Here is a 27,466-nt window from a genome sequence, read left to right on the forward strand (position 1 = left end):
TGAATTAAACTAGGTAGAGTGAAGGGGAGCAAGTTTTAAAGGAAGATGGCAGCCAATTTCTTTTGTTATTTAATTTTTTATTTTTTTTCCAAGAACAGTTAACATTTACTAGGCACCTATTGGCCTCAGTCACTTGCATCTAAAGAGCAAAGCTAATTTACCCACAGCCCGTGTTCTTTTAAATGGTTAGCCTTATTTCTTAGCTCTGTTAACCACTATTCTAACATTTGCTTCAAGTTCACTTTTAATAATCTAATCCATCATTGTCTACTGCTCCCTGTGACATGAACAAAAAGAGTCTGGGGAGGAATAAGGCGAGCAGTTTACATTTTCTGTGGATACTTCAAGTAATTGGCCCCCACATGAAATTATTGAGTTGGCCATGGTTTAGCGTGTTCTAAGGGCATAAAACATGGAGGGAAATGGACCTGTAGAAAGAGTTGGCATTGGAGAATGTGTGAATGTGTGAAAATCCTATAACTTCACTTCAACTGGCCTAATGTCCTGAGTCACTAGATGGTCAGAAGAATAGAGAGAGTACGAAAGGAACAAACTGATGTACATTTATACTGAAAACCAGGAACAGTTTATACAAGATGAACAGCAAATGAAATCGCTTCTGTCAAAATAAAACCTCACACAGGTCATTTTTTTGTACATACATGGACATACACACACCCCACACACGCACAGACACACGAGCAAGAATGTGTATTTTGTAAGATAGGTCCTTGGAAATAGACATTCTTAGCAAATATGGATGACAGATCAATTGTAATTTATTTTCTTTTAACACTGTATCATCATAAAGAAAACTGGTATAAATGAAAAAATCTATTTCAAATATCTACATCTAAAATTTTAGGCAGTGAAAAAGCACTTTGTTGACAAGGAGTGTGGAATGATGTGTGTTAATTGTCAGAAACTGCTGAATGCCTTGCTTAGTTGCCACAAACAAGTTCACATATCAGAACGAACAATACTGCTAAATATTCCTTTTTCTCCATTTTTTTTTTCTTGGTTAAAACATACCGAGAGAGAGAAAAGAAAGGAAAACTGGAAATCCATACATCTTTCAAACGTTTGAGATGGAAGCAATATTTAGAACCGTAGATGAGGAAACACTGCGGCATCGGTGTAATATACACAACGCGCTTCTCTTCTTTAATCTGTAATGTACATCAAATACTTTACAACAATGCATTAACAAAAGGCAAGAAACGTCTTGCTGTACAGAGGGACCCCAATGCAACCGGAAGCCTAGAATCACAACGGATGGAGAGAGGAAACAAAGCATGAGAAGCCGTCCTTCGAGAGTGTGTGACCCGTGCTGCCTGCCTCTGTGCTCATAAGCTTCGCGCCCCACCGCCCCGACGGGACCGCCTCCTGTGCTGTCTCCAGCCACGTTCAATACCCTCCATACCCTACAGCTCAAACTAGAAAGGTGTCGCTCAAGGTCGTCACCTTTAGGATCGCCTTAGCTTTCTACTGACGTCCACGTTAACTTTCGATTCGTTTAGCTTTCTAAAATAGCTCTTCGTATGTCCTTACTGGTTATCACAGCCTTCCTACGGAACAGGCTTTAGCAAACTAAACTTGCAGGGGGGAAATTAAAAGAAGCAATGTCTTGTGGTATGCATGCACATGCACTGTTCCCGGAGCGCCTCGTGCCGCCCCGCCTCACACCCAGGAGTCGGGGGAGGCGGGGTAGTGGCTCGTTTCATAGTTCAGTTCACTGTAGGGACGGGCAGCCGAGTAGAAGTCGACATAGTTGCCGGTGGACTTGAGTCCCAGGTGCATGGTGTACTCGCTGGCCGGAGGGCGATGGTGGACCTGGTCCTCGAAGAAGGACTCGTCGTAGTTTCGCGTGGAATTCTGAAACGGCTGGTAGGTCTCGTAATCTTTCCTGCTGGGCTCCTGTGGGACTGGCTGTGCAGAAACCTGCCCGGAAAACAAGACCCACCTGGGTTAGTTCGTTTCCCCTGGATCCACCCTCCTCCTGGATCAAGGCACTCCATGCTCCTTCAAGGTCAAGGCTGGGAACGTCAGTCACCCAGGCAGTAACCAGCATGGCACGTCCCCTAATACTGCCAACTACTGATTGCCCTTCTTTAAAAATATTGGTTACAGGGTCCACATGCTAACATTCTAGAGCTTCAGTTTGAAAAATTATTATTGTGGTGAAATATACATAACGTAAAATTGACCATTTTGACCATTTTTAAGTGTATACTTCAGTGGTCTTAAGTACATTCACATGTTGTGCAACCATCGCCACCTTCCATTTCTCAAGACTTTCATCATCCCAAACAGGAACTCTGTCCCATTAAGCATAACTCCCCACTCCCCACTCCCCACTCCCCTAACCCGTGGCAAACACCATTCTGCTTTCTGTCTCTAGGAATTTGAACAACCTAGGTGTCTCATAAAAGTGGAGTCATGTAATATTTGTCTTTGTGTCTGGCTTCTTTCACTTAGCATGATATCCTTAAAGTTCATCCATGCTGTAGCATGTGAAGAGATTTCCATTTTTTTAAAGGCTAAGTGATATACCAGGTATGGAGATACCACCTTTGTTTATCCCTTCATCTGTTGATGGTTGCTTGGGTTGTTTCCATCTTTAGACTATTATCAAAATGCTGCATGAACATGTGTACCAGAATCTGTCGGAGTCCTTTCTTTCAAGGATTTTTGGTACCTAGAAGTGGAATTGCTGGATCTTGTAGTGATTCTGCTTAATTTTTTGAGGAATCATCAAACTTCCACAGCTACACCATTTTCCTAGATAAGCTTGATAAATTACAGAGGTACACATGAGATGCTATAGAACACAGTAGTTGATTTGGATCCTCCCTGCATTTCTCTATTATTCCTAGGAGTTGCAATCCCAGACAGAGTCAGTACAAGGTCTCATGATACTCAGGCATCTTCCTGGCAGGGCAGAGGGCTGGGATCAATACTTCTCTGCAGGAATAAGCTTCCTCATAGTAGGGCCATTCCATCACACCTGCCTAAGTGAACTGTACCACAGCTTTAAAAAGAAACACAGAGAAGCACATATTGAAAAGAAAGAATCCACTCTAAATATATTATACTCTGCAGGACCAAAATGTTTCTAACTTGGTTCAATTAAGACCTGATAGAACTCGAGAAAGCTGTGGAATTATGAAGCCTTTGGTTAGTGGGGAGGAATCTTCAGAATTGCCAGTTCAATGGTCCCCATTTGCACTCTTGTCCTCTGAGGTTACTGTCTGATTTAGGGGGCCTTTAAGGTTAACGGGATCACAGGAGACTTTGAGATATGTGAAGTCAAGAATTAGTTCCCTCTGCTTGGCACGTTCATAGGTTGATAATCAGCATTTGTATGTGAGGGGCCTAGCTACCTCCTTCCTTGCTGTGGTCCCTTTCTAAGACCATGCTCATGAAGTAAGCAGAACCTCCCAGGGCATGGGGTGAGGGCCAGACCCACAGCCAGGGCACACAGGCATGCACAAAGCTCTGCTCACGTGCAATAATCGGGGAGGAGGTCTGCTGTGAATGATAAAATACTGTTAAAGAAACAGTTTGATCATTTTCGAGCCAATTCAGTAATTCCCTATTCATTTAACTAAGGTTTAGCATGGAAACATCCTCTAGAAATTGGTCTTAGTTAATAGATAATGATTTGCAATTAGCACGTTGTGTGTAAATGAATGCTTCTAATGGCCTGCACATAATTCTTCTCTCAAGTACACAAAACTCCCCCTTCTATGTAATTGATTTATTCTAGCAATCAACCTGTTCTTCAAAGGGGTGAACTTCATCACAGCTGCCATCCAGTGCCTGTCACACTTCCAGTGAGGGGTGGTTGAATGGGATTTCTGTCCACTTGTGAAAGTCCACAAGGCGTAGACGTTTGTGAATCTAAGAGTCTGGCCATGAGAGGACATTGGGAACGAATCTGCAGGATATGTTTAATCATAAATATATATGATTAAATGCTGCTAAGACCAGGTCTACTAAATGACGTGGACAAGCTCTTCTTTGAAGAGCTGTGAAGTGATGTTGAGCTTCTCCACTGCGACACTGTGCTGCTACCCAAGCATAGAGCATTCAAAGGGCTGGAGTTGGGAGGGAACTAGAATTTACTGTGTTGCTTGTTGCTATTTCAGTGCGCACTATATTCAATATTTAACAGAATCTTTGTTTAATCTTCAAGTAGTCATAAACATGTATGTATATATGTATGTTTATGTCTTTCTATATCTAGCTCCTCCCCTCCTCCCTTCTTCTCTCTCTAGCTCTCTCTCAATTTTCCCCCATTTCCCTTTCCTTCCCTCAATTCCCCCCTCCCTTCTTCCCTCCTTTTCTTCCTTCATCTGTGTCTAACAGGCTCACAGTAGAGCACCATTGGCACAGAGCAGGGAAAATGGAATAAGAAGGCAGGAGAACTATGTTGGTGTCTTTACCTCTTCCTAGATGGGTGACCAAAGGCAAACCTTACCCACCTGGAATGTCAATTTCCTCATTTCTGGGGACAATATTTTTAGTCCTTCCCACCTGGCAGCGAGACTGGGGAAACCAACTAGGAACTCAAGAGGCTGTTTTGTTGTCATCAGTAATAATTTGAATCAAAACACCAAATCCCTTGGTTTCTAGTTTATGAACAAAAATTCTGTTGCTATTTGGATATAGCAGTTAAGCCTGCTAGTTTTCTTTATAAGGATGGAATGGACTGCTAAAAGCGCAGTAGAATTTTTGAAGTGTTTCAGTAGTTAACTCTTAAAATTATGTCCATAACCTGTTGACTCCAAACATAAAAACTAAGGATCACAAACCTTATTTCACATCAATGGGTATTTCTTTAGGAGCATGGAATTCCCTGAGAATGACACTGGAGTCCTAGCTAGTCACAGGGGGAGTGTCATAGCTAATAGCAGCCTGGCTCCTTTTCCTCTGAGTCAGGAGAGCCAGGTTCAGAGTTGTTGCCCAGGCCCTGACTTCACCGGGCCATGCATTGCTGTTGCCTCATTCTCATTGTTTTTTGCTTTATTTTAGAGATGCACCTAAAACCAGTTTCCACTAGGGCAGTGGTCGGCAAACTGCGGCCCCTTGAGTGTGGCTCTTCCACAAAATACCACATGTGGGCGCGCACATACAGTGCGATTGAAATTTCGTGGCCACACTCAAAGGGCCAAAGAGCCGCATGGGGCTCGCGAGCCACAGTTTGCTGACCACTGCACTAGGGAATCATTTCTTCTGTGAGATGAGTCACTGCCCAGCCACCTCTGAAGCTCATGAGGTCTAGCTGGTGCCTACGACACCCAGGAGGCTAGAATGCTCAGCAGTTTGACACTGAAACGGAATGAACCCAGAGTGTCTCTCCTGCTTAAATGGTTCAAGCTGGCTTTTTACCAGCTGAAAGGTTGTGAAGTCACTTTTGGCTCAGGGAACTTCCTCAAATGAAAGCATTCCATCCGGAGTGGCCAGCGATGCTCACATGGCCAGAGAAACCACGTCATGGACGATGTCTACAGGTGGTCTCTAGACCCACCCGACTGGAAGAGAGCCAGGTTGTCTCCTCTTTCAAATGGTTAGGATGGTCAGACTTAATTTAGTTCCCAAGTGGGAACTGCAGGTACAGCCAAAGTTTATTTCCATAGCAGTCCGAAAGAAATAAAACACTTTATTCTTTTCTCAAGTTTTTCATTGGCGTGTCGCAATGATTTCCTTGAAAAATTTTAAGGAAAAAACAACAACTGTCTTTGACATTTTATAATGTTTCTTGATATTAGAATGGTGTTAACAGTCTGACTGCCTACTTCCCTTTGCTGAACCTGCTCATGGAATAATGATGGCACTAAACTATGGCCATGGGACCCAGCTCTGCTGGTGGCCTGCTGACAACATCTCCTCTGGGCTGACAAGTGATGCAGGACTTGGTATCCATCCCTGCTGGGTTTCAGCAGCATTCACCTGAGCTGTTGTGGCTTTGACATTCACACTGAGGCTGAGTTGAGTACATTCTGGGGCACCCTGGGGAAACGGCTACAGTAGGCTGTGCTCTCTCTTGTAGTAGAAATACCAATTTAGCACATTAATTGTAATTTGCTTAAGTGCTCAGAAGAGGCTTCGGTGAAGAACATGCCCCTAGAATTGTTATGAACTGTCCTCTAAAGGTAGATTGCAAGCAGTCCTTTGGAGCCTCCTGCAGCCACACTGAAAGATGCTAAGGATCTCTCGACCACATGAGGGTGTTTCTTCATCGCCAACAACAGCAGAATTCCACAAGAAAATGGCTGGTGTAGAATAAGTGGATTCTGGTGACCAGCTTCTCTTGATCTACCTAAAGTAAAAACTAACCTTCCACTCTTGGATGCAAATCAGGGTCCTATCACATCCTACACGCATCTTTCAAAGCTGAGGACAGTTTGCTCACTGTACCTGATATTTGCTAAAAGAAAAAGGGTTGATTTCCATAAACAGAATTGGCATTTCCAATTATTTTGTTTCTATTTTCCTCTATGTTTGGGCAGGCATGTTGACATGTAAATAGTTGGAGGAAATCCCTGGTGACCTCTCCTCTAGAGCTCATACCCTGACTTATCTATTCAGTTTATTCATTGGCTTTTTTTGCTTTTAGCAAAGGCTAGAACTGAGGGAGTTCGAGTAGATATTAGCCATGTGTCAGGCAGGCTGGAGGGTCCAGGCATTCACTGGGGGGTTGCAAACAACACCAGATGTTTCAGGAGTGGCTGTGCATGAACTGGAAAATTGAGGGCAAGAGGATAACACCTCTACCCACTCTCATTTCTCCTGTTGATGGTTGATTAGAGCAAAAAATAATTTCAGGTCTAGGAGATACTTTGCATGTCCTCCTTCTTCTTCCTTGGAAATGGTCCTGCAGAGGAGATTCTACCTGCTCGAAGGGGCCTTTCCCTTTTCAGAGATGCTGCCCTGCTGGGTGTTGAGAAATGTCCACAAACAACCCATTGGCCTTCCATGTTGGCTTTCATCTGGATATTGTGATCAAGCAAACAGTTTCAGGTTTATCCTTTCAGCCCAACTTTCCTAATGCCTGAGAGGAATCCAGCGTATCAGCAAGAAGCCAGTTCTCACAACAGATATTAGTAGCCAACAGTTACAAGCATGTCATTCGTTCCGTAATGACCACTGAAGGGGGAGAAAAGTATGAAGTTGTCCATCAATGAAGGACCACAGGCTGTGCCTTTTGCCTTTTATAGTCCCCACAGAACCATGGAGAAAAGGGGCCTTGATGAATGTTTGTAGAATAAAACACATACAAACATACTTAGATCAGTTCTTTAAGTACTGACCACACCAGAGCTCCTTAAACCTGAACGGACACAAAATCACCTGGATATCTGGATGAAATGTGAGTCTGATGCAGACAAACCCTTGGTTGGGGTAAGGCTCAGAGAAGAATCTCCTCTGCATTTCTCATAAGCCCCCAGTGATGTTGGGACTGCTGGTTCTTCAACTGGACTTGGAGTTGCAAGGCACATTAAAATGCATCCTAGTTGTTCCTATTGAAGTTGATGTGTCTATCTCATTAGTAACTATCACTCATAATGAATGCTTTCTTCTGAATGAGAGTTGGCTGGGTTATAGGAGTTACTTAATTCCTGTCTAGTAGTTAGACAATTTGTCTAGAAACCAGCATCTTGTACTCCTATAATTGGGGCTTGCCTTATTTCTTTTAAGTTTTGCATCATAGTAGGAAACTTGCTTTCTGCCACGAAATAAAGTGTGTGGTTGTGGTGAAATCTAAGACTCTTTCCAAATGTGCGGCTGTTCTAATGACTGCCACCACCCGCATAGAGGCTGGGTGACGCCAGAGGGAAGAGCAGCAGGGGACAGTACTTCCTTTTCATTGCTGTTCTTTATGCCTGGGAGAAAGAAGTTAATGTATTTTTACAATTCCAGGACAGCTGACATGAGTCGAAGGGGAAAATGAATACTACAAACGTTCTGTATCTCCTTTACCTGGTTATGTTTGATGTCTTCAGTGGGCGCACCATATGAATTCCTATACAAAGTTGAAATTCCAGTATTTTGAGCTGAAAGCAAAGGGAAACAAATGTATTAGTAAAGAGAGCAAGATTTCAAATGGAGGACTAATGGTTATCGAGGCAAGTTCTTGCCCTAACATGCTTGGTTTCTCCTGAACCATTCCAAGTGAAAGAAATTCTTTGGCCTCGAACACCTCACTTTGCATACAGAAATTAAGAAAGAAGCACAGCTCTTCTATAAAATCCCCATAGCATGTCAGCCTCCTGCAGTAATATTCAGATAGTAGACAGGGTCAGGGCAGGTGTGACAGACAGATGGTCATTCTGAAAGTTTTATGGCCTTCCTTCCTGGTGAACACGGGCGGGTAATAAAAGCTTGTCACTTGCACTGAAGCATGCCAGAATCGGAAACAGCAGCTTAGTTTTTAGCAGGAGAATGACAAGAATGAAATTTCTAATTTGAGTTCACAGAAATGCTTGGGCATCGTTCAGACTGTTCGCTTCTCAAAGGCCGGAAGGACAGGTGGAAAGCATCACCTGCGGGTGCCCTGCGTGTCTGGGTGGCTGTGGCTCTGGAATCCTGTTAGGCACATACAGGAGCCCCACTCTGTCTTGTGAGTAGCCCAAGGTCAAAGTGAAAGAAAGGAAAGTCTCTTCTAGTTATTGGCAGCTTCCAAAGGCCTGGGTAGGGTGCTCATTTGCCCACTTCTTCGCCTGGAACCCTTGAGGCTCCTGCCACAAGCCCAGAGGAAAGGCCCCAGGCACCGCTCCCTTCATAGTAACTATAAAGTCATGATTAAAGAAAGATTTTGAAAAGCTTTTTTTCTTTCTAGACTGTCATTGAGTATAAAACACTCTAGAAATAAAGAAGGGCTTATCTTTTGCTTCCAGTATCTATGGGATAATGAGATGAGATGACACACCATCTTTTCTGTCATAGAGACAGGCCACTCTAGACACAAAGTCAGTGTAAGCTACTATTTCACCTCTGATTATTACTACAAGCATATAATAGCTGTGCAATAAAACTCCTCTTCTGAAATTTTACTGGAGGAGTGAGGGCTAAGAGCCTATTTTCAATGTGAAACACCACTCAGATAGATTCTGTTTGAATATACATCACTCCGGTCTCTGTATTGCTGTGAAAACCTCGGCTGCACCATGGCTACAGAATCCTCCCTGAAGGCCCAGCGTCCATTCTGCCCAAACCTGCTCCTCCATCCATCCTGTTCCCAAGCTGAGCAATCATCTTGTTAGCCAAACTGGATGATGGTAAAAGCCAAGCTCCTTTTTATGGCTTATGAGGCTTTGAATGATCTGGCCTCTGCCTAACTTTCTGAAATGTCTCCCTCTCTTCTTCCCTTATGTGGTGAGCCCTAGCTATGCTGGTCCAACCTGCCAAGTTTGTTTTGCTTCAGGGAAGTTGTACTTGCTGATCCTCCACCATAGATGTTGCTTGCCCACTCTGGACTGCCTCATCTTGCTGCTGGTTAGGTTTGGGCTCAAGTGTCTCCTCCCTGACCTTGTCAGTTAAAGTCATCCTCTATCTCATTACCCTGTTTATTTTCACCATCATGCTCAACAACCGTGTGCCATTACCATGTTGGTGAGCTTGCTCTATTGTTTACCTTGTGTACTACCTGCCTTCCCTTATGGGAGCAGAAGCTCCATGAGCTGACACCTTTGCAGGTATCCCCAGCATCTGGGACAGTGCCTGGCCTTGGTGATGCTCACAGAATGAGTGCTTTATTTGCTGAATTGATGAATGAATGAACGAATGAGTAAACCAAAGAAAACCTGCTTTCTGAGGCATAATTTGCTGATAGAACTGATCACTCCATGAATACGGTGAAAACATGTTTCCTATTAGAATTAAATGTAATTTTATTTGGTAGACAATGCCCTATGACAGCCTCGGCCTCCCTCCCTGTCGTGTTTGTGGCTTCTGAGCTAAAGCTGTCTCTACTGGAAGTTCTTTCCTCCTGCTCTTTGGCCCCTTCATCTATTTAGAAGAGTGTGTGTAGCTGAGATTGAACTTGAGGCCTTTGCAGACACATGAAACAGATGTTTTTGTGAATGCTTCTCCCCTGTATGTGGAGCTCAGAGTGGACTCATCGGAAAATGCCTTTCCTTTTCTTTCTAAGCCTCAATTTCTAACTGAGTCAACATAATAAAGATTAGAATGGCTGCAAAAGGCATACGAGAGACACTGACAAAAACAGGATAGACCATTTGATGTAAAGGCATTTGGGAAGCTTAGAAGGAAGGGCAAAATCCCCTGTTGAAGATTCAGGTCAGGCTGTCTAGCTGCCAGGATCGTACAGCCCTCCTGTGATGCGAGCTTCTGAACATGTAATGTTCCCAGGGATCATGACCACCAGGAAAAGCTATCAGTCCTGCAAGCTTGAATGAACAGCTGACTTTGGCCTTCTGAAGGCTCCTCAGTGGCAAAGAAACACTAAAGACAGATACATTTTAAGTGACTCCATCTAAGGTGGAAAATGAATCCAGAAAAGGTGGGTGGAGGGAAGCCTGGGATAAAATCCTAAGTGGATCTGTATTTCTAAGACCTAATAGATGAGATTATAACCCAGGCGAGAAACTGCTTTTACTTTTTCATTTTTCCCAGGTTGCATTTTGAGGATGAAATTTCTCTTGGTTTACCACAGCAGAGGGATTATTTCATTCGGGGGAAATGGTAGGACATCCTCTGATGCCTTAGAAACAAAGAAGGGGCAGTTTCAATGCCCTGAGCTTTACGTGTCCCTGGATTTATTGGTGAATGAGAAAAAGTACTGCTCTTGATGCAGAGGTCGCTAGACACCTGATCTGTCGATAAATGCTGGAACGACGGGCACTTGCTGAAGTGTTGCCAAGTGGAAGTTGGCAATTCATTCTTTCTGTTCCTATATGATTTATTGTCTCTCACCTGGCTTGGCTGGGGACTTATTCATACCACTATAGAAAGTGGCAGTGCCACCACCAGTCTCAGCACACTATTATCTCTATCATCCTCATTACCAATACCCCATCTATCACCATTTCCTCCATCACTACCACCATCATCACCATCACTGCACACCACCATCATCATCCCTACTAGTATCACCATCACCACTTCCTCCATCACCACCACCATCACTGCACACCACCATCACAACTAGCAATGCACACCACCATCACCATCACCACCACCATTACCACCATCACCACCACCATCACTGCTATCATCACTGCACACCACCATCACCATCACCATTATAACCACTACCACTACCACCACCACCACCACCACCACCATCACCATCACCACCACCACCATCACTGCACACTACCATTACCACCATTGCCATCAACATCATCACCACTACCATCAACAACTGTCTTTTACATAGTACTTGTTGGCTTAAAGGGAACCTTCCAGTATAAACACACTATTCAATGAAGATCTCAATGTTCTTCTAGGCTTGCTACATGACTGACAGTGTAGTATTGACTTGTGTTTTTAATAAATTAGAGCAACACTGTTTAAGCCTCTATATGAGTTTGAAAATTTATACATATCTCAATCCTGGAGTTGTCAAGATCCCTGCCATTTTCTAGGAAGACTAAAGATCAGAAGCACATTAGATTTTATTTTATTTCATTATGTGTGCATGGCATGATCATGTGCCATTGGAATTATTTCAACACAAACACCCACATTTAAAAGCCTTTGAATGATTACACTGGGCAAGAAAGTTAAAGAGAAAAGTTACACTTAAATAACAATGCAGTCAATTTCACAATTTTTCTTGTAATTATAATCTCAATTTATCATCCCAGACTGCCAGTGAGGTGGCTAATCACAAAATGAATGGGTCAGGTGGATTTGGTGTCACTATTACTCGGGAGTAATCAGGACAAATTAGATTCTTTGTTGAATGTGTTGACTCTAGGGACTCGGCATCTAAATTCGCAACTTCCTTTGTTTATGCTCATCTATAACCAGGGTGACATTGATGGGGGGAAAGTCAGTGAATGAGAATAATATAGTACGTCCTTTGTAATGAACTCAGTCCCCTCATTCAGGAGATGTTTCAAGAGTGAGGGTAGACATTCCCTTATAGGGTCTGTGTGTGGAGGCAGAGTGCTGACCTAGGAGTGGGGATCATGGGCAACTGTTTCCTATGCTTTTCTCTATGCAGTCGTGCAGAATTACCACGGAAACACTGCCTCTGGGGTAAATACATTTACCATCAGAAAAATTTTCTTAGATATGCTGGTCTGGAAGAAATCTTCATAAATCATCCAATTTGTCTGTTCTACTTCCCTGCAGGCCAGACCTAAATAATATTAGAGAAATGCACCCTATGCTTTTAAGATTTTTCTGATAAGAGAGTCTCACTGTGTGTTTAGGACTGAACTCTTCGCACCCTAGTTTAATGACTGGCCCAGTCTGGCCCTGTTCCTCATGGCCGATTTTCAGGAGGGACCCATCTCTATATCCATGTGGCAAAGAAGGGTGGGACTCCTTAGTTAGAGATTCTGACGACTCTGGCAGCTCTGTGTCTAATACATAACCCTCTCTACATCAATGCCTCCAAGTCCTTGGAGGAGGGGCAAATGGGGGCAGAGGGTAGGTGTGCAGAGAGCCTGGATGGGATGATGAATGTGAAAGGCACACCCTGCCCCAAAGAGAGTTGTACAGAATAATGGGAGAGTTATGTCAAGTCTGATTGTTCAACAGGTTGTGCAGGGCACTCTGGAGGGCTGGTGAAGGGCACCAAGTTTGGCCTCCACAGAGTCCTAGCTGATGAGAAAGGAAAGACAATGGGTATGATTGGGGTAGTGAAAGATGAGGAGCATAAACGATCAGTTAGTCCTTAGGGAAATTGTGGTCATTGTTCGAATGAATCTCTTTGGGAGTTTGGTTTCAAGGTAAGAGGAGAATATGTCTTAACAGAAGTTCTGTGGGTTTTCCTTAAATCCTCTTCCTTTTCAGCCATCCCAGTCCTTTCCGCTCCTCCTCCCTCCCCCTCTTCTCCTCTTCTTTTCTTATTCTCCTTTTCCTCCCTCCACTCCTAATGGCAAAACTTGATATGCCCACTAAGGAGAAACCTATGATGATTAAGAGAAGTGAGCTGGGCAAGTGAGAGGGAAAGGGCAGGCAAAGAAGGACTGAGGAAAATGTGTGTAGAGGACATTTTCTCTGAGCTCTTTTCAGGAGTACGATGCTAAGTTTTTACACTTCTGGCTTAATCTCCTCATCCCGAGTTCCTGGGGGTCTTCACTGTCACACTCTCCAGTGACCTGCTAACTGCTGAGTCCTGCTGAGCTGCCAAGCGTGGCTTGAAGCCTGACGCCCCGGTCCTCTGCTCCACCCCAGATCGAGTCACCAGCTCCAAGGGGGAAACGCAGAAAGCTGAGCTCACCTGTCATGGTGTCTTTCCTGGAAGTGTGTTCTCCTTTAGTCCCGTGGTAAGTGGCATTGCTGCCAGTGGACTCATAGTCTGTTTTCCTTTCTTTGAGGCTGATCATTTCCCGAGGTGAAGCTGGGGCACTTGCTACATAAAGAAATCAAAAGGATGACTTTCTGAGTCTCATTCCATAGCACAGACAGCATTTCACACACAAACAGTTAAGGTCAAAACACACCTGGCTCAACATATGTCAATATGCTGTGCGTGGACGTGTCGATTTTCTTGTTCTTTGGCTCTTGTCGTTACCCATTCCCTTACCCTGTGTTGCCTGGTGCTTTATAGTTGAGGGGACACATGGCTTGAAGGCAAGTAATTAAGAACTATATACTGGGGCCATCTTTCTTAGAGAGACATCCTGGTGGGGACATGACCTGCCCAAGGTGTATGGGACAGTTTTAAGAATGAGATGAATCTTTGTTTCTTTATTTCTCTTTCCTTTTCGTTCCCTCCCTCTTTTCCTTCCTCTCTTCTACTTTCCTCCCTTTTTAAAAATTAGACATGTTTCAGAGGAGCTATTACTAGTATTGAAGAATCTCTGATGACAATAAACACAGTTTTACTTAACTACCAAGTCACCCAGCAACTCCCTAAAGGAAGGCAAAGGAAGCAGCTCTCCACACAGGATGATCTGTGGGGCAAACATAACCAGACCCACAAAGAGCAGCCTGCTGGGGTGGGCTGGGGCAGGGTGTGAGGACAGCTCCCTCTTCCTGATGCGGTGTCCTGCTGCAGCTGTTTGGATGAATGCCCCCAACAATCCTGCACCCACACCTTATACCTTGGACTCTCGCTGCCTATTGGACCCCAGGGAGTGAGCCCCGTCTTCCTCTGTGTCTCCATTTCTTTTTTTAAAAAAAATATATCTTATTGATTTTTTAGAGAGAGGAAGGGAGAGGGATAGAGAGTTAGAAACATCGATGAGAAACATCGATCAGCTGCCTTCTGCACACCCCCCACTGGGGATGTGCCCGCAACCAAGGTACATGCCCTTGACCGGAATCGAACCCGGGACCTTTCAGTCCGCAGGCCGACGCTCTATCCACTGAGCCAAACCGGTTAGGGCTGAGTCTCCATTTCTATAACGATGGGTTGTAACTAGAAGAGTCCCCATGATTCTTTAACAAACTGGTCCCAGAACACAGAAAAGGCCGAACTTGGAGGTCAAGAAGCAAACAAAAAGAAGTTTACTTTTCTTGAAAGATGGGATGACCTGGGTGGACTAAACAGCCCTGTCCATGCAGAGACGCGATGGAGGATGTAGAGCAATACCTGTGCATGGTGGCAATGAGGCAGCTGGCGTGCAGCCCACCTGTGGTTGTCCTCATATGGGTCTCCATGCTCCATAAGACGCTACTCATGTCCGGAGCTTAGTCAATTGCATCTACTCAGTGTGAGCTCAGCAAAGTACTGTTCTGCCTCAAAGCCTCACCCAGCCTCCTGTGCTCTGGGCAGTGCTTCAGAAAGGTGCCTAACCTTGAGACTCACCTGAGCACCTAGGGATGCCAGGACCCAGCCCTGGACCTTCTGCGTTGGAGTTTTCAGGAGATGGTTCGAGGAATCCATATTTATCAAGTGGACTTGGTGATTATTAAGGCTTGGGGAAGCCTGGGAACTTTGATTTTTTGGATAAAATCCTCTTTCCTTGGCTAGGGCCCAAGCTTCTCCCCAATCAGGCCCCAGTTTACCCTGTAGCTTATCCTTCACACCCTTTGCAGGATCCCTCAGCTCCAGCCCACTGGGTAAGCTTGGTCCCTGAACATACCCCTCTTTTCACTGTCTGAACCTTTGCTTCATTTCATCAAATTTAGTGTCTTCTATGTGCAAACCCCTGTGCCAGATGCTGGGAGACAGACAGATGAATGCGTCACACCTTCTGAACCAGAGGAGCTCAGTCAGGTGAGGAAACGGACGTGCAAATAAAGCAGAATGAGAGGCCGGGTGCTCTGTGGGCGTCACAGCCAAACGCCAGGAAGGCAGACAAAGGGGCCTTCCCATCACTTCCTGTCTCCCACGTCCCAAACCTACCAAATACAATCGAGGCTCGCTGCTCAGCTCCTGGAACTGCCAGAGGCCGCCAGACCTGGCTGCCCATTAGAATGAATTACTTGGAATACCTTAAAAAATACAGTTGCTTGAGTCCCACACAAAACCAGTTGGACCAGAACCTCTGGGTGTAAATCCAATGGGAAGACACCTTCCCTCAAGGGAGAGACCCTTTCCTGCCCTTGCCCCTTTGCTTCTAGGCCTTTCTACATCAAAGGGAGCCTTTTGTTAGTCAGTGGCAGGCAATCACAAAGAGACAATGTTTTGGAGCCTCTTGACCAAAGCTTCTAAAATTAGAATCTAATATTGCACAGATGGTGAGCCTTATTAAACTATGTCAAGTGTGTAATTATCTCCTGAGACCTCACACACAGTGGTCTCCATAAACCTACCTGATATCTGGAAAGATCATATCATGCAAATGAGTGTTTATGAGGTGTCTCTGATGTGCCTCATGTAGGAAACACCTTAAGCTGAATGACTGGGATGTTGACATCCTGATAGGGTGTTGCTGCTCCTTCCAGCACCTTCCAAGGTATTATGTCATTTCATGATCCTAACGCTGAGTAATTAGAGCTTTTACAAAGACACTTTCCTCATGCTTGCCAGACTCACTGCTCTTTATCTTTCTAAGAATGATGGAAAGAATGCAGAACAGGCCTTTTCCGTGCTTCTGAGACAGGCGGGAATTTCTCCTGTCACACGTGGTGGGGTCCTGACTCGTCTAGTGTGGGACTAAACGTTACAAGCAGTAAGACCACACTAAGAAATATAAGCGTTTATGGGGCCAGGAGAGGGTCATTTATTTCAGGCACACATTTCCCATTCGTTTCTGATTTTCCTCGTTATCCTGACAGTTCTGTGTGGTGCAGGTTTATGACAGACGTACTCTAGGACAGAGGGGGCTCTGCGGTGTGTGCTCTGTCATGCCTGCTGAGCTGCAGTTTCAGGAAATATTATTTCCTCAGCAGTGAGAGGGCAACGAGGAGCAGGAGACACTTTCTTAAATAGAAGCCTATGCAGGTGTGTATGTGTGTGTGTGTGTGTGTGTGTGTGAATGTGTGCATGAACATGTGTGAGCATGTATATGTACATATAATTCTTTATCCATCCTTCTCACAACAAAAACCAAAATGCAGAAATAAAAACAAAAGTTTTAAAAACTTATACTTTGAGTAAAACCACAATAAAATCTATGCCATGTATATACTAAACATTGTGCTCATATTTTACCTTTAATTTCTTTCTCTCATCTTTGGCATTATATGACATGATTGAAAAAGGGTGTAAAAGTAAAGTAATGAGCAGGTGACAAAATTAGCAAAACATAAATGACTTAAAAGTTATGGTTGGTAGTAATAAGAATTTATCAATGATTCACTCATTGGTTGAAAGGTAATAAAAAGCTAATCAGATATGGAATAGTAATGAAATCCTCAATGATGTGGTTCAGATATATGTCATTCTGAATGAAGAAATAGCATGTCCTCTCTGCTCCTACTCTGTATCCCAATTACAATTAATAAAATGCAACTCAAACTATTTTAAGTTGGAAAAACATCCCTGGAAAATGCTGATTTGCAAACACCTGGCAGTTTTCTTTATCTTTGCTCCTCACTGAATGTAGGCCTGTGACATGCATTTCATGACACGCCGCCTGTCAGAGATTTTTAGAAATCTGTTAGAGATTAGTTCTGAGTCTGAGTAACCCAAAGTTGCCACTGCAATAAAAAGATAGCAATCATTTGATATTTCCAGCAAACGTCCGGAAGGGGATGGCTCTCCTCCCTGTGGGGGTCAGCTACGGGGCTGGGAAGGAGGGGACTCAGGCCTGGCTGGTTCTGGGCGTCTCTTACCTGAGCGATTGTTGGGAGACACACGCACAGGGGAGATGGAGGGCGTGCGGGAGGAGGAGTAGGGCCTTTGCCGATCCCTCTCGATGGTTGAAGATGAGGCTACAAAGTGATACTGTGACCATCCGTCCTGTGAAGACAGCACGCTCTTATTAAGTGGGGAAGGCAGAGTGATTCTTTCCTTCCTGACATTCCCAAGTTCCAAGCGTCTGAATTGGCAAACCATTTCTGTGATCATCAAGGTGAAAACAGACAAATGTGAATTGAGACCCACCTCCTGTTCCCTCTAGACAGGCTGACAGGGCAGGGCCTGCTTTCATTGCTTGCTTTCCTTCCCAAATGCAGGATAAATGGTCTCTTGGCAAACCTGCTTTGGCCAGCTTCCATGTAAATGGAAATATCCTGCTCAGAATGTGGAAAGGCCCTGAAGCTGTCTGTTCTTTGCCTACCTGGATCCAACTCTCTCTGGCCCTCTTTTCAACCACCTTCTGAAAGTGTTTACCCTTGTTCACAGGGGACAGGTGCCAAGCAGCATCCCCCCTCTGGCTTACCTCCCTTACATTGCTTTGCACTTCCTTCTCTGCCACAAATGCCCAATCCCCACCTGCTCAAGACCTTCAGCATATATTCACACGGAGTGTTCTCGCCTTCCACTGAGTATTCAGGCCTAGACTCATATGTTCTCTGCTTTGCCACAGAAATGGTATTTTTCAATTTAGAGCATATGCAGAATGCATCCTACCACATTAATCCTCCATGAAGCTTTCAAATATCTAGTTAATACATGAAAAGCATATATACAATTTTTCATTATAAAAACCATATAAATACGTTATGGAGGGTTTTATGAATTTCGAAAGCATAAAGAAGAAACAAATAAAAATAGCCAACAATTCCTCCAACCTTCCCTGAGATGTCCTGAAAGAATGTTACGGTAGTTCCTCCGGCCTCTCTCTTTTTTTTAAGTCAGGTCTACTTCTATTAGAGTAATCTGTCACATAGCACTGGCGGTATAACAAAGAAAAGCAGACACCCACCCAACCCCCAATTCCTGCTTCACAGAGGCAACCATTATTTTCAGTCTTTTAATTTTTCCTTTTTTCCTGAAGATATTTAGACGTTTAAGGAACTCAATGGGATATATAAGTAGTAGCTCAGGAAATTGCTTTAGTCAAAAGTTTGGCTTCTTTGGTCATGGATAAGTAATAATATTGCATATGTCATTAAAAGTGAGCCAGCAATGTACTTTATGAAACAAAAATCAGCTAATATTTGATATGTTCTAAGACCAAAGGGGACAACTGGATATAAGTATGGCACAACCCTAGGCTTGGTTTTATTGGCAATATCAATGGATTACTCAGCGCTGCTGTCCTATGTGGGTTTTTGGAGATAGGTTTTGCCCAGCAGTTCAGATTTCATAATGCTTAGATTACTATGGGACCATGTAAGTACTTACATCTCTGGAAAGGACAAGACTGTGGATGTAATAATAAAACTATATGAAGGAAGGGACTCTTATGAGGATACAACCCCAAAGCTTTCCAATACTTCAAAAGACTCAATTCTGAGAACGCTAATGCATGACAGAAACGTGATCTTGCTGGTTACTTGTCCATGGGTGATGGGATTGGCAGAGCCCAGAGGATGATGAGTGTGTCAGAGGCACCAAGACTGCCATCCTGAGTCAGACCCCTCTGCACATGGCCAGCAATGGTATGTGTGTGGCACAGAAGCTCTGGATGGAGTTGGGAGAGGAAGAGCTTAGAGAACAGGGCAGAGTGGTTAACCCAGTGGTTGGCAAACTCATTAGTCAACAGAGCCAAATATCAACAGTACAATGATTGAAATTTCTTTTGAGAGCCAAATTTTTTAAACTTAAACTGTATAGGTAGGTACATTGTTATTAACTTAATTAGGGTACTCCTAAGGCTTAGGAAGAGCCACACTCAAGGGGCCAAACAGCTGCATGTGGCTCATGAGCCGCAGTTTGCGGACCACGGGGTTAACCCAACCAAGGCTCTTGATTAGTTTCTGAGTCACAGCTTGGGAGCTCCTGGAGGTGCAAGAAGAGGAGCTCTGGTTACGACTCCATCTTCCTCTCACTCACAGATGCAGTGAAAGGTGCGATCAATGACGGAAACAAAGAACTCTAACATCACTACAGTCAACAAGGCCTAGAAGGGACCTCACAGTTTTCATTGTGATGGTGGAATATACATTCAAATGCCATGGAAAACAGTGCAACACCGGATGCTGAAGACCTGGGTACAGATCAATCAACACCCGTTTTAGTTATACCGAATAATCAGTGACCTTGAGGATACGTGTCCTGGCCTTCCACATTTTTTTTTTCTACTGCATGAAATGTTTCATCATTCAGCTGAAAAAAAATGTCTTGCTTTCTAAAGAAGGAAGAGTTATTGCTAAACTAACACTCTTTTATTAACCAAATAGCCATGTAATATTTGTTACCTAGACAGCTTGCAATCGATTTGTTACTCATTTACTTCCCACTGTCATTCAGAAAGCTTAAAAGTGGTCTACGTAAACACATACAATTGGGCATGTAGCTTTAAAATCCTTATTTATCTCTTTGATTGCTACCTTTTCTTCTTAAAGTTTTAACTCACTGTAGACCTCAGAGGCTTTTTCCTGAATTCTATTTTATTGGGTGCTTAACCATAGTTCCCTTTTGCATCAACCCTTTGGCTTCTAGGGGTTAAATAAAATAGCCCAGGGAAGAAAAATAGATGAAGAATAGCCACAGTGACTAGGGAAGGGCCGTTAATCCTTACTATTGATGATAAGAAACTCTTTTAGTGTCTATTGGTCACCTCCAGCAGAACGACCCAGAAGTTGTGCCCTTCAGCTCAAGACCCAGCCATACTGTCAAACTGTGATATGATATCGGCGCCTCAAATTGGTTTTTATTTTTAATGCATTAAACTTAAAACTGGAGGTTGTTAAATTCCAAGTGTATAGAGATAGAAATCCAAAAGAGAAGAAGAGTTCAAAGTCATTGAACTTTAAATTGCCACGAGGAATAATCTGATTTTCTTTATCTTTCCCTTTTCTGGTCCTTCCACCAGTTTCAGCTTCTCTGCTAAAATTCCTGATGTGTTTCTTTATGACACTGTATTAGTCTCCAAAGCTACTATCATCCATATTGTGCTTTCAATGGTCCAGAATGCAAGAGCATAAAGGTGATGTTCTTCACAGCCTCACAACCATTGGTCTTCATGGTATGTCTACATGGCGGTCACTCTAATTTCTATAGTCTTCCCCTTAAGCATTTTGAGATCCCTGAATTTATAACAATCTCCATTTTTATATATATTTTTTATCATCCTGTAATAAGGGCTAAGTAAGTGGCTTTCTGACTGGTCTGTGTGAGGTTAGGATGACCTGTAGTGGCCCCACAGCTGCTTATTATGGAAACTGTGTAGGATCTTCAATGAAGATCAGCACACACATTTGCTAGGTTTGTGTGCAGAGATGAACTAGCGCTGTCTGTCAAGTCAGGGCTCGAAACTGTTCGCTTGGGTCTCTCTGTCGATAGAGGTAAAACCAGAAAGCTGTCAGGAGTCAGCGCTTCTCTCCAGGTTACACTAGTATCAGAATTACTGGTAAGCTCGGTGTCAGTTGCTTTTCCATAAATACAGGTCAAAATGACTCAAATCAGCTTGGGGAGTTTTAAAAATAGTAACGCCGGGGCCACTGGCCCTGAGATCCTATTTACATTGTTCTGGGCTGGGCCTGGTCACCAGATTTTTCAAAGCCCCCAGGTGATGTTAATGAACACACGGTGAGAACCACTGGCTTGGAGTTTCTGTGCAGAGGTGGCAGTGACCAATAGGGATACCGAATGCATTCTTAAAGTGCTACATCCTAGGAGGTCACGGACTTCATTTGGGGATGTCGGATAACGCATTCTCCAGGTTGACTTACACAGGAATAAAAATAGGTCCCAACCTCAGGGCAGAGAGGTGCCACACACACACTGAGCCCCAATCACACCTGATGACCTGCTGTCCACGGGCTGTGTGATTCCATTTCACACGTCTACATCTCAGATCGGTCAGCCCCACGGCCTGACACAGCACCTTCCCTTTTCATTCCTGTCCAGTCTAACTTCTGCTGCCCAGTTCTGTGCTAGGGGAACAGGAGGCAGGCAATACATGTTTAGTAAACCACTGCCACTAAATGAAGTATGCCCCTGAGCTTCGGAGGAGCTCTACGAGCAAGGCTACTTAGCATCATTTTCTTCTCCTGCTGTGAACAAAGTGCTGTGACATCACAGTACAGAAAGCCTTGCTGAATTCTGGAGCCCTGGTCCCTAGTAGAAGTGCCAAATGTATGCCAGTAGCATCCAGTGATTTCAGATGACTGCATTAATTATTGTAAAATGAAATGCTGACCAATGTCATGGGCTTTACTGCTAGCCTCTAAGTTCTTACACTTTATTGTGCTATAACAAATGAAGGTCATCAGAGCTTTGTGATTTTTTTTAAAAAAAGTTAGCCTAGAGCTAACTTCATCAGTATTATCTTCTGCTGTTGGTATGTGTCTTTTATGATATACTTGCAGCTACGCTGAAGGCAGTGTAAGTTTAGGTAAAATGGTACAAAAGACAAAAAAAGGCCAGTGGCTGCCTGCTCCATTTAAAATAATTTCTCAGCCGCCCGTGTTTCCATGGGAGGTATATAAAACTGCCTCCCCTTTAACCTATCTTGTAAATAATTCTGAAGCATCATTATGCCTGGGCACAGCTGGTCCTGGCTTGCTGCTGAGTCCTTCCACAGCTCGCAGAGCACAGCTTTGCCCGCCACCCCAGCCCCATCTCTACTGCTCCCTGCATCCGGCAGTTCAGATGTTCATGCACCTGTCCATGGAGGATACACTAAGTTCTCCCCAAACACAAACCTTAGGAGAGCCAGGAGAAAGGAGAAGGGTGAGTGCATTGATTTCTCATTAGCTATGCTCCAATGTTTTTCAGGGCTGGGCAATGGAGCACATACCTACCTCTGGAATGTGCCCACAAGATGGAAGGGGCTGGTTTCTGAAAGGGTCACCTGTGGGAAGGTTGCTGGGCAGGGAAGAGTGGTGTTGGGAGTAGGGCAGTGCATGCCAGCAGGTGAGCAGAGCATCTGGTGTGATGGAAGGAAAGTGAGCCCTGTGGGGGTATTCACAGACTTTCTCCTCCCCTGACTGCCCAGAGCATCCTATCACCGCCTGCTGAGCACTGGGGCACACCCCTACCCCCACCAATGCGGAATCAGGGCAGGATGAGGGACAGTGCCAGCTGGGGGAGGAAGGAGAGGATTAGGGAGAGAGAAGGTAACCAGGAAGAGAAATCGCAAGGGCTGATTGGAGGATCTGGTGATGAGGGAGAAAGAAGAGGGCTAAATACCAAATCCTCATTACTGTGCTTCAGGAGATGAGAGGAACAGAAACTGGAATTTCACATCATTTCTGTTGTGACCCCTGACCTCTGGAAGAAGGCTCATTTTAGAGAACCGCCAGCCATTGGGTGGGTGGAGGGGGGCAGCGTGAGTGAATACCCACATCTCTGACGGTAAGTCAGATGGCGATGTTCCCTTTTACAGGTGGTTCCAAAGCATGTTTTCTAAGACGCACTTAGAATGTAGATTTAACAAATCTTTTCTAATGACAAGTGGCAATTCTGACTCAGACAAAAGCTTTACTAAAGAATTAACCCTGAAAATGGAGACTAGTTTATTTCCATGGGCATATCAGTTAGAACTCAACATATATTCTAACACACAGTTAGTAGTATATAGTCAATGGTTTTTTTTCCCCTCCCTTTTAAAAACAGCTCTGAACCTGATAAGATTTATTTGGTCTCTAAACAAAGATTTCTCAGTAGGCACACAGGGACTATTTGGTTCTGAAGTAACAAATACAAGTTTTTGCTTTAGCTGTCCTTGAAAGCTTACAGCCCATAAAGCTTGTCAATTCTAATTTGCTGTGAGTGACTTGAGATATAAGGCAAGTGTGGTGAAAGTCCTTTGGGCTTTTAGCAACCTAAGTTCATCTACTCATTCAACTCAGAACACTTATAGCTTGTTATTTGCATTCACTACCAGGACTTCCTTACCAGGAACCTACTTTTCAATTTGAAGTCAAGACATGAATTGTTGCCATCCACTAAAAATGGTGCCCAGTTAAGATATTACTACTTATTTATGAAAAATTTGATAGCTCAAAATTGTGCCAGTTTTCCAGTCATTTTTAAGTGGAATAAACACATTAATGTAATGACATGAAGCAGAGAAAGAAAAGATTGCAAGGTAGTGGTAGTTTTACATACATCCTCCTTATTTCAATAAAAGGTATTTTACTGGGGATGTAAAAGTAGCTCAGTAATAAATAAGACAAGGTCAGTGACCAAAAGTATGCACACAGGGTGATTTGATCATAAATTCCTATCTGGGCATTTCATGGTAGGTAGTGATGTTCAGGCCTATAACTTTCTAGTAAAAGGTCTATTTTGCCTTAAGCAAGCCTAGATACATTGTTCTTGTATATCTAGGTTAACATACCTTTGAAATGCCAGAACAGTTCTCTTTTTCAGACCCCTTCAGAGGCATAACCACCCTCAAGGGAGCACATGGGCTTGTTGCCCTTATACTATTCCTATTTATTGTGAATGCTAAATGTTAACTGCCTTGTAATCCAATCACAGAGATTTCCCCACTTGCTTTCTCTGTCTTTTTAATCGACGACCAGTGGATTTCATATCATCTTCCCTACATTCCTCTGATTCCAAAGGTATAAAAGAACTGCGAGATTGCCATTCTCAGGAGCATTTTCTTAGTCTGTTGAGATCCTGCTTCTGGGCATGTCCCGAGTTTGGCTCAAATGAACTCTTATACAATTTTCTACAGGTTTGGATGCTCTTACATCAATAATATAGAGACAACAGACATAGAATATTCAGTCTGTGTGGTTGAAGACCAAGCCAGATTTTGCATGTCAATGAACCCTCAGCTCCTCTTTGCTGTTATAAAACAAGCTTCCATCTATTTTTAAGGCAAACTGTTTGTTAAAGAGTCATTAAAACTAATTCCATCAACAATTCCAAAAGCTATTAGAGTTAAATATTTAAACTACATTGTAAGTGCCAAAAGGGAGTATTGGCAGTTTGATGCAGAAATAAATGCCACCTGACATACCAGTTGCTTCATTAGTTTGTTTCAGCTTTGGTGCTCCTAATAAAATTTAATTAAATTAGTTTGGATACTTAAAGTTACAGTATATCCTATATAAGAAAAGCCTAATATGCAAATTGTCCCCTCAGGTGGTCTTTTGACTGGGAGCTCAACTGCTTGCTATGATGTGCGCTGACCACCAGGGGGCGACGTGGCACTGGGAGCTGGTGGCAGTGGAAGTGCTGCCAGCCCTAATGGGCCCTGAGGAGAGCAGCAGGATGGTGGAGTAGGTGAGTGGGTGTCGCCAGGTCAAGGTGGGTGTGAGGGGGGGGCCTGATCACCCGGCTGATCACCCTGCAGATGGCGACCAGCAGCTGCGGCAGGGGACAGGGCCGCCGCCTGGCTCCCAGGCACTGAGGGAGCTAGGTGGGGGACCTGGCCCCAACTGATTGCCCCACAGGTGCAGGCGGGATGGTGGAGCAGGTGAGGGGGTGGTGCCAGGCCAAGGCAGGGTGCCAGGTGGGATTGTGGGGCTGCGAGGCTGGGGGCGCAAGCTGGGGCCCGATCTCCGCAGGCCACCCCAAGGGACCCCCCTCCCCCCGTGCATGAATTCATGCACCAGGCCTCTAGTATAAGGATAAGAATCTATCTCCAGCAGTACCATATTTTAAAAGCAAATACTGAGTAAATCCACTTTAGAAGTTTAAGTTACTGCACTGGCCTAATTCTAAACAACCAATATCAACAAGAAGATCTGCCAAGTTGGAAAGAAATTTTATATAATTTGGTTGAAGAAAATGTACCATTGTTAACTGCAAAGTAGTTAATTGGTACCGATGCAATGCAGAAAACCTGCTCCAAAAGCAGAAATAAGACCAGATTAGCCCTCCTGTTTTCTGGGCCCCACCTTTGAGATCTTTAAACAGAGTCTGACATAAGGGTCTTTATCAATAGCCTTTGTGTTCCAAGTGGGGCTGCAAAGTGAAATTCAGGGTGAAACTAAGCGAAGTTCAGTCTGCAGGTTTGTTGATCCAAATGGCTGGGTTTTAGCCTAAAAGTCATTTCAATATTAGAAAAGGTATTTTACATATACACTCAACAGCCGCCAATAAGTTCAAAGCTCACCCTGGATCCTAACCTCAAGGTCTCCACATTCCACCCCATTTTGACATGCTTCAGATCATGGGAATGGAAGCAGAGTCAATGAAGCTAAAATGCTGGTGTGGCTACACCGATGCAGTTATTTAGGAAGCATTAATAAGTAGCTCGCACTGTACTAGACACAGAGGCAAGAACAGGGAAAGAGGTAGGCACGGCTCCTGAGCAGGAGATGGACATTTAAAAATGATCCCCTCACATCACGTCTGGTAGTAAGAGCCATGGAGGAAAAGTACAGGCTACTCTGAGATGGTTCCTGGCCTTGGAGAGTTGGCGGGAGTCAGGGAGGTTTCCTTGAGGAAGTGACAGTTATACTGAGCTGGGAGCAGCCAGGCCTGGTGGGAGGAGAGGGAAGGCAAGGAAGGGCAAGGAGGGTCGAGGAGGCCAGTGCTGCCGAGACAAAGTGATAGACGGGGAGGCCACAGGGAGGTGAGCTTGGAGAGATGGGTAGGACTTTATCATAAGAGAACTGGAAGCTGCTGAAGAGTTTTAATCAGGGGACTGACAAGGTTAGATTTTGATTTATAAAAGTGTATTCTGAATGCTAGATTGAAGGTGATAAGTCCCAACTGATGTGTTTTATTTCATACTTTGATGCTACATATTTTACTAGTGAGCAGAACATGGCTAGCTCTCCATGGAGTGTGTGGGCACTGTGAGGTCCCCAGGCTTCACATGGGGATGGCTGACAGCCTGGCACGGGCACTGTGCTATGACAGGGCAAGGAGCAACAGCAGGCAGCACCGAGCCGTGTCCATAGCCTAGGCCATCCTCGCTTCTTCCCCGAGGTGCTGTAATGTTCTTGATGTTGCTGGAGCTACAAAAAGAGAGTCTGGAAATTTATAGTCCGTCCTCTTTTCCCACTGAGCTGGCCTTTCTGCATGAGACTAAGGGGTCAGGGACTCGGGGCACTTTTCAAAATTGAAGCCAACTGGTAATTACTGCAGAAGCATCTTCAATTCGTGGAAGTACTGTGGGCTCTCAAGAAAGCGATTCTTGTGAAAAACGGGCAGAGGTTTCAGAAGGAGACCTGGTGCTGGTGCGCACACAGCAGGAATGTCGTGGGCACAGGCATCTCGGTAGCCTTTTGTTCATTTTTCCGCTTTGTAGTGGAAACTCTGCATCTCAGTTCGGCCCATTTCTCAGCCTCCCTTGCAGGGGTATTTGGCCACGTCACTAAGATCTGGAAGTATTTCCAAAGGCATGCTCCTAAAATGAAAAAAGCACGTCCTCCCTGCCCCTGTCCCTTCCAAGTGCCTGGAATGTGGATGGACTGAGGGTCAGTGAGGAGATGCAGATGGGGCGACACTCCAGAGCACTGAGTGAGACGGAGCCGAGATCATGGCTGGAGGTGTGATATCAGACTGGGACCACTGCCTGAAGAAGTCCTTGTCCTACTCCCCAGAACCTGTGAAAATGTTCCTTCATGGCAAAAGGACTCTGCAGGTGTGATTTAAGCTAGAGATGTTGAGATGGGGAGTTAATTGAGAAGTTCTGAGTGGGTCCAATGTAATCACAAGGGTTCGTATAAGAGAGATGAAGGAGGGTCTCGAGAAGGTGATGTGGAAGCAGAGAAAGATATTCAAAGATGCTGGGCTGCTGGCTCAGACTGTGGAGGGAGAGTGGCAGCTTCTAGAACAGAGGTGGGCAAACTTTTTGACTCAAGGGCCACAATGGGTTCTTAAACTGGACCAGAGGGCCAGAACAAAAGCATGGATGGAGTGTTTGTGTGAACTAATATAAATTCAAAGTAAACATCATTA

The 27,466-nt window shown here is 44.3% G+C and overlaps 1 protein-coding gene across 3 annotated transcripts in view; it reads right to left on the minus strand.

Moving 5' to 3' along the window:
* Positions 1 to 759: 759 nt before the first annotated feature.
* Positions 760 to 27,466, minus strand: part of CTNND2 (catenin delta 2) — a 784,675-nt gene continuing 757,968 nt past the window's right edge. For all 3 annotated transcript variants that reach the window (XM_081089970.1, XM_081089969.1, XM_081089968.1), the window contains 4 exons: positions 17,374 to 17,500; positions 13,427 to 13,558; positions 7,987 to 8,060; positions 760 to 1,941 (listed from right to left, as the gene is read on the minus strand). In XM_081089970.1, the coding sequence (XP_080946096.1) occupies positions 1,681 to 1,941; positions 7,987 to 8,060; positions 13,427 to 13,558; positions 17,374 to 17,500 (594 nt within the window). In that variant the 3' untranslated portion in view covers positions 760 to 1,680. The remainder of the gene's footprint in view (positions 1,942 to 7,986; positions 8,061 to 13,426; positions 13,559 to 17,373; positions 17,501 to 27,466) is intronic.

The sequence above is a fragment of the Myotis nattereri genome (genome assembly GCF_964212035.1).
Source record: "Myotis nattereri genome assembly, chromosome: 4".
NCBI lineage: Eukaryota > Metazoa > Chordata > Mammalia > Chiroptera > Vespertilionidae > Myotis > Myotis nattereri.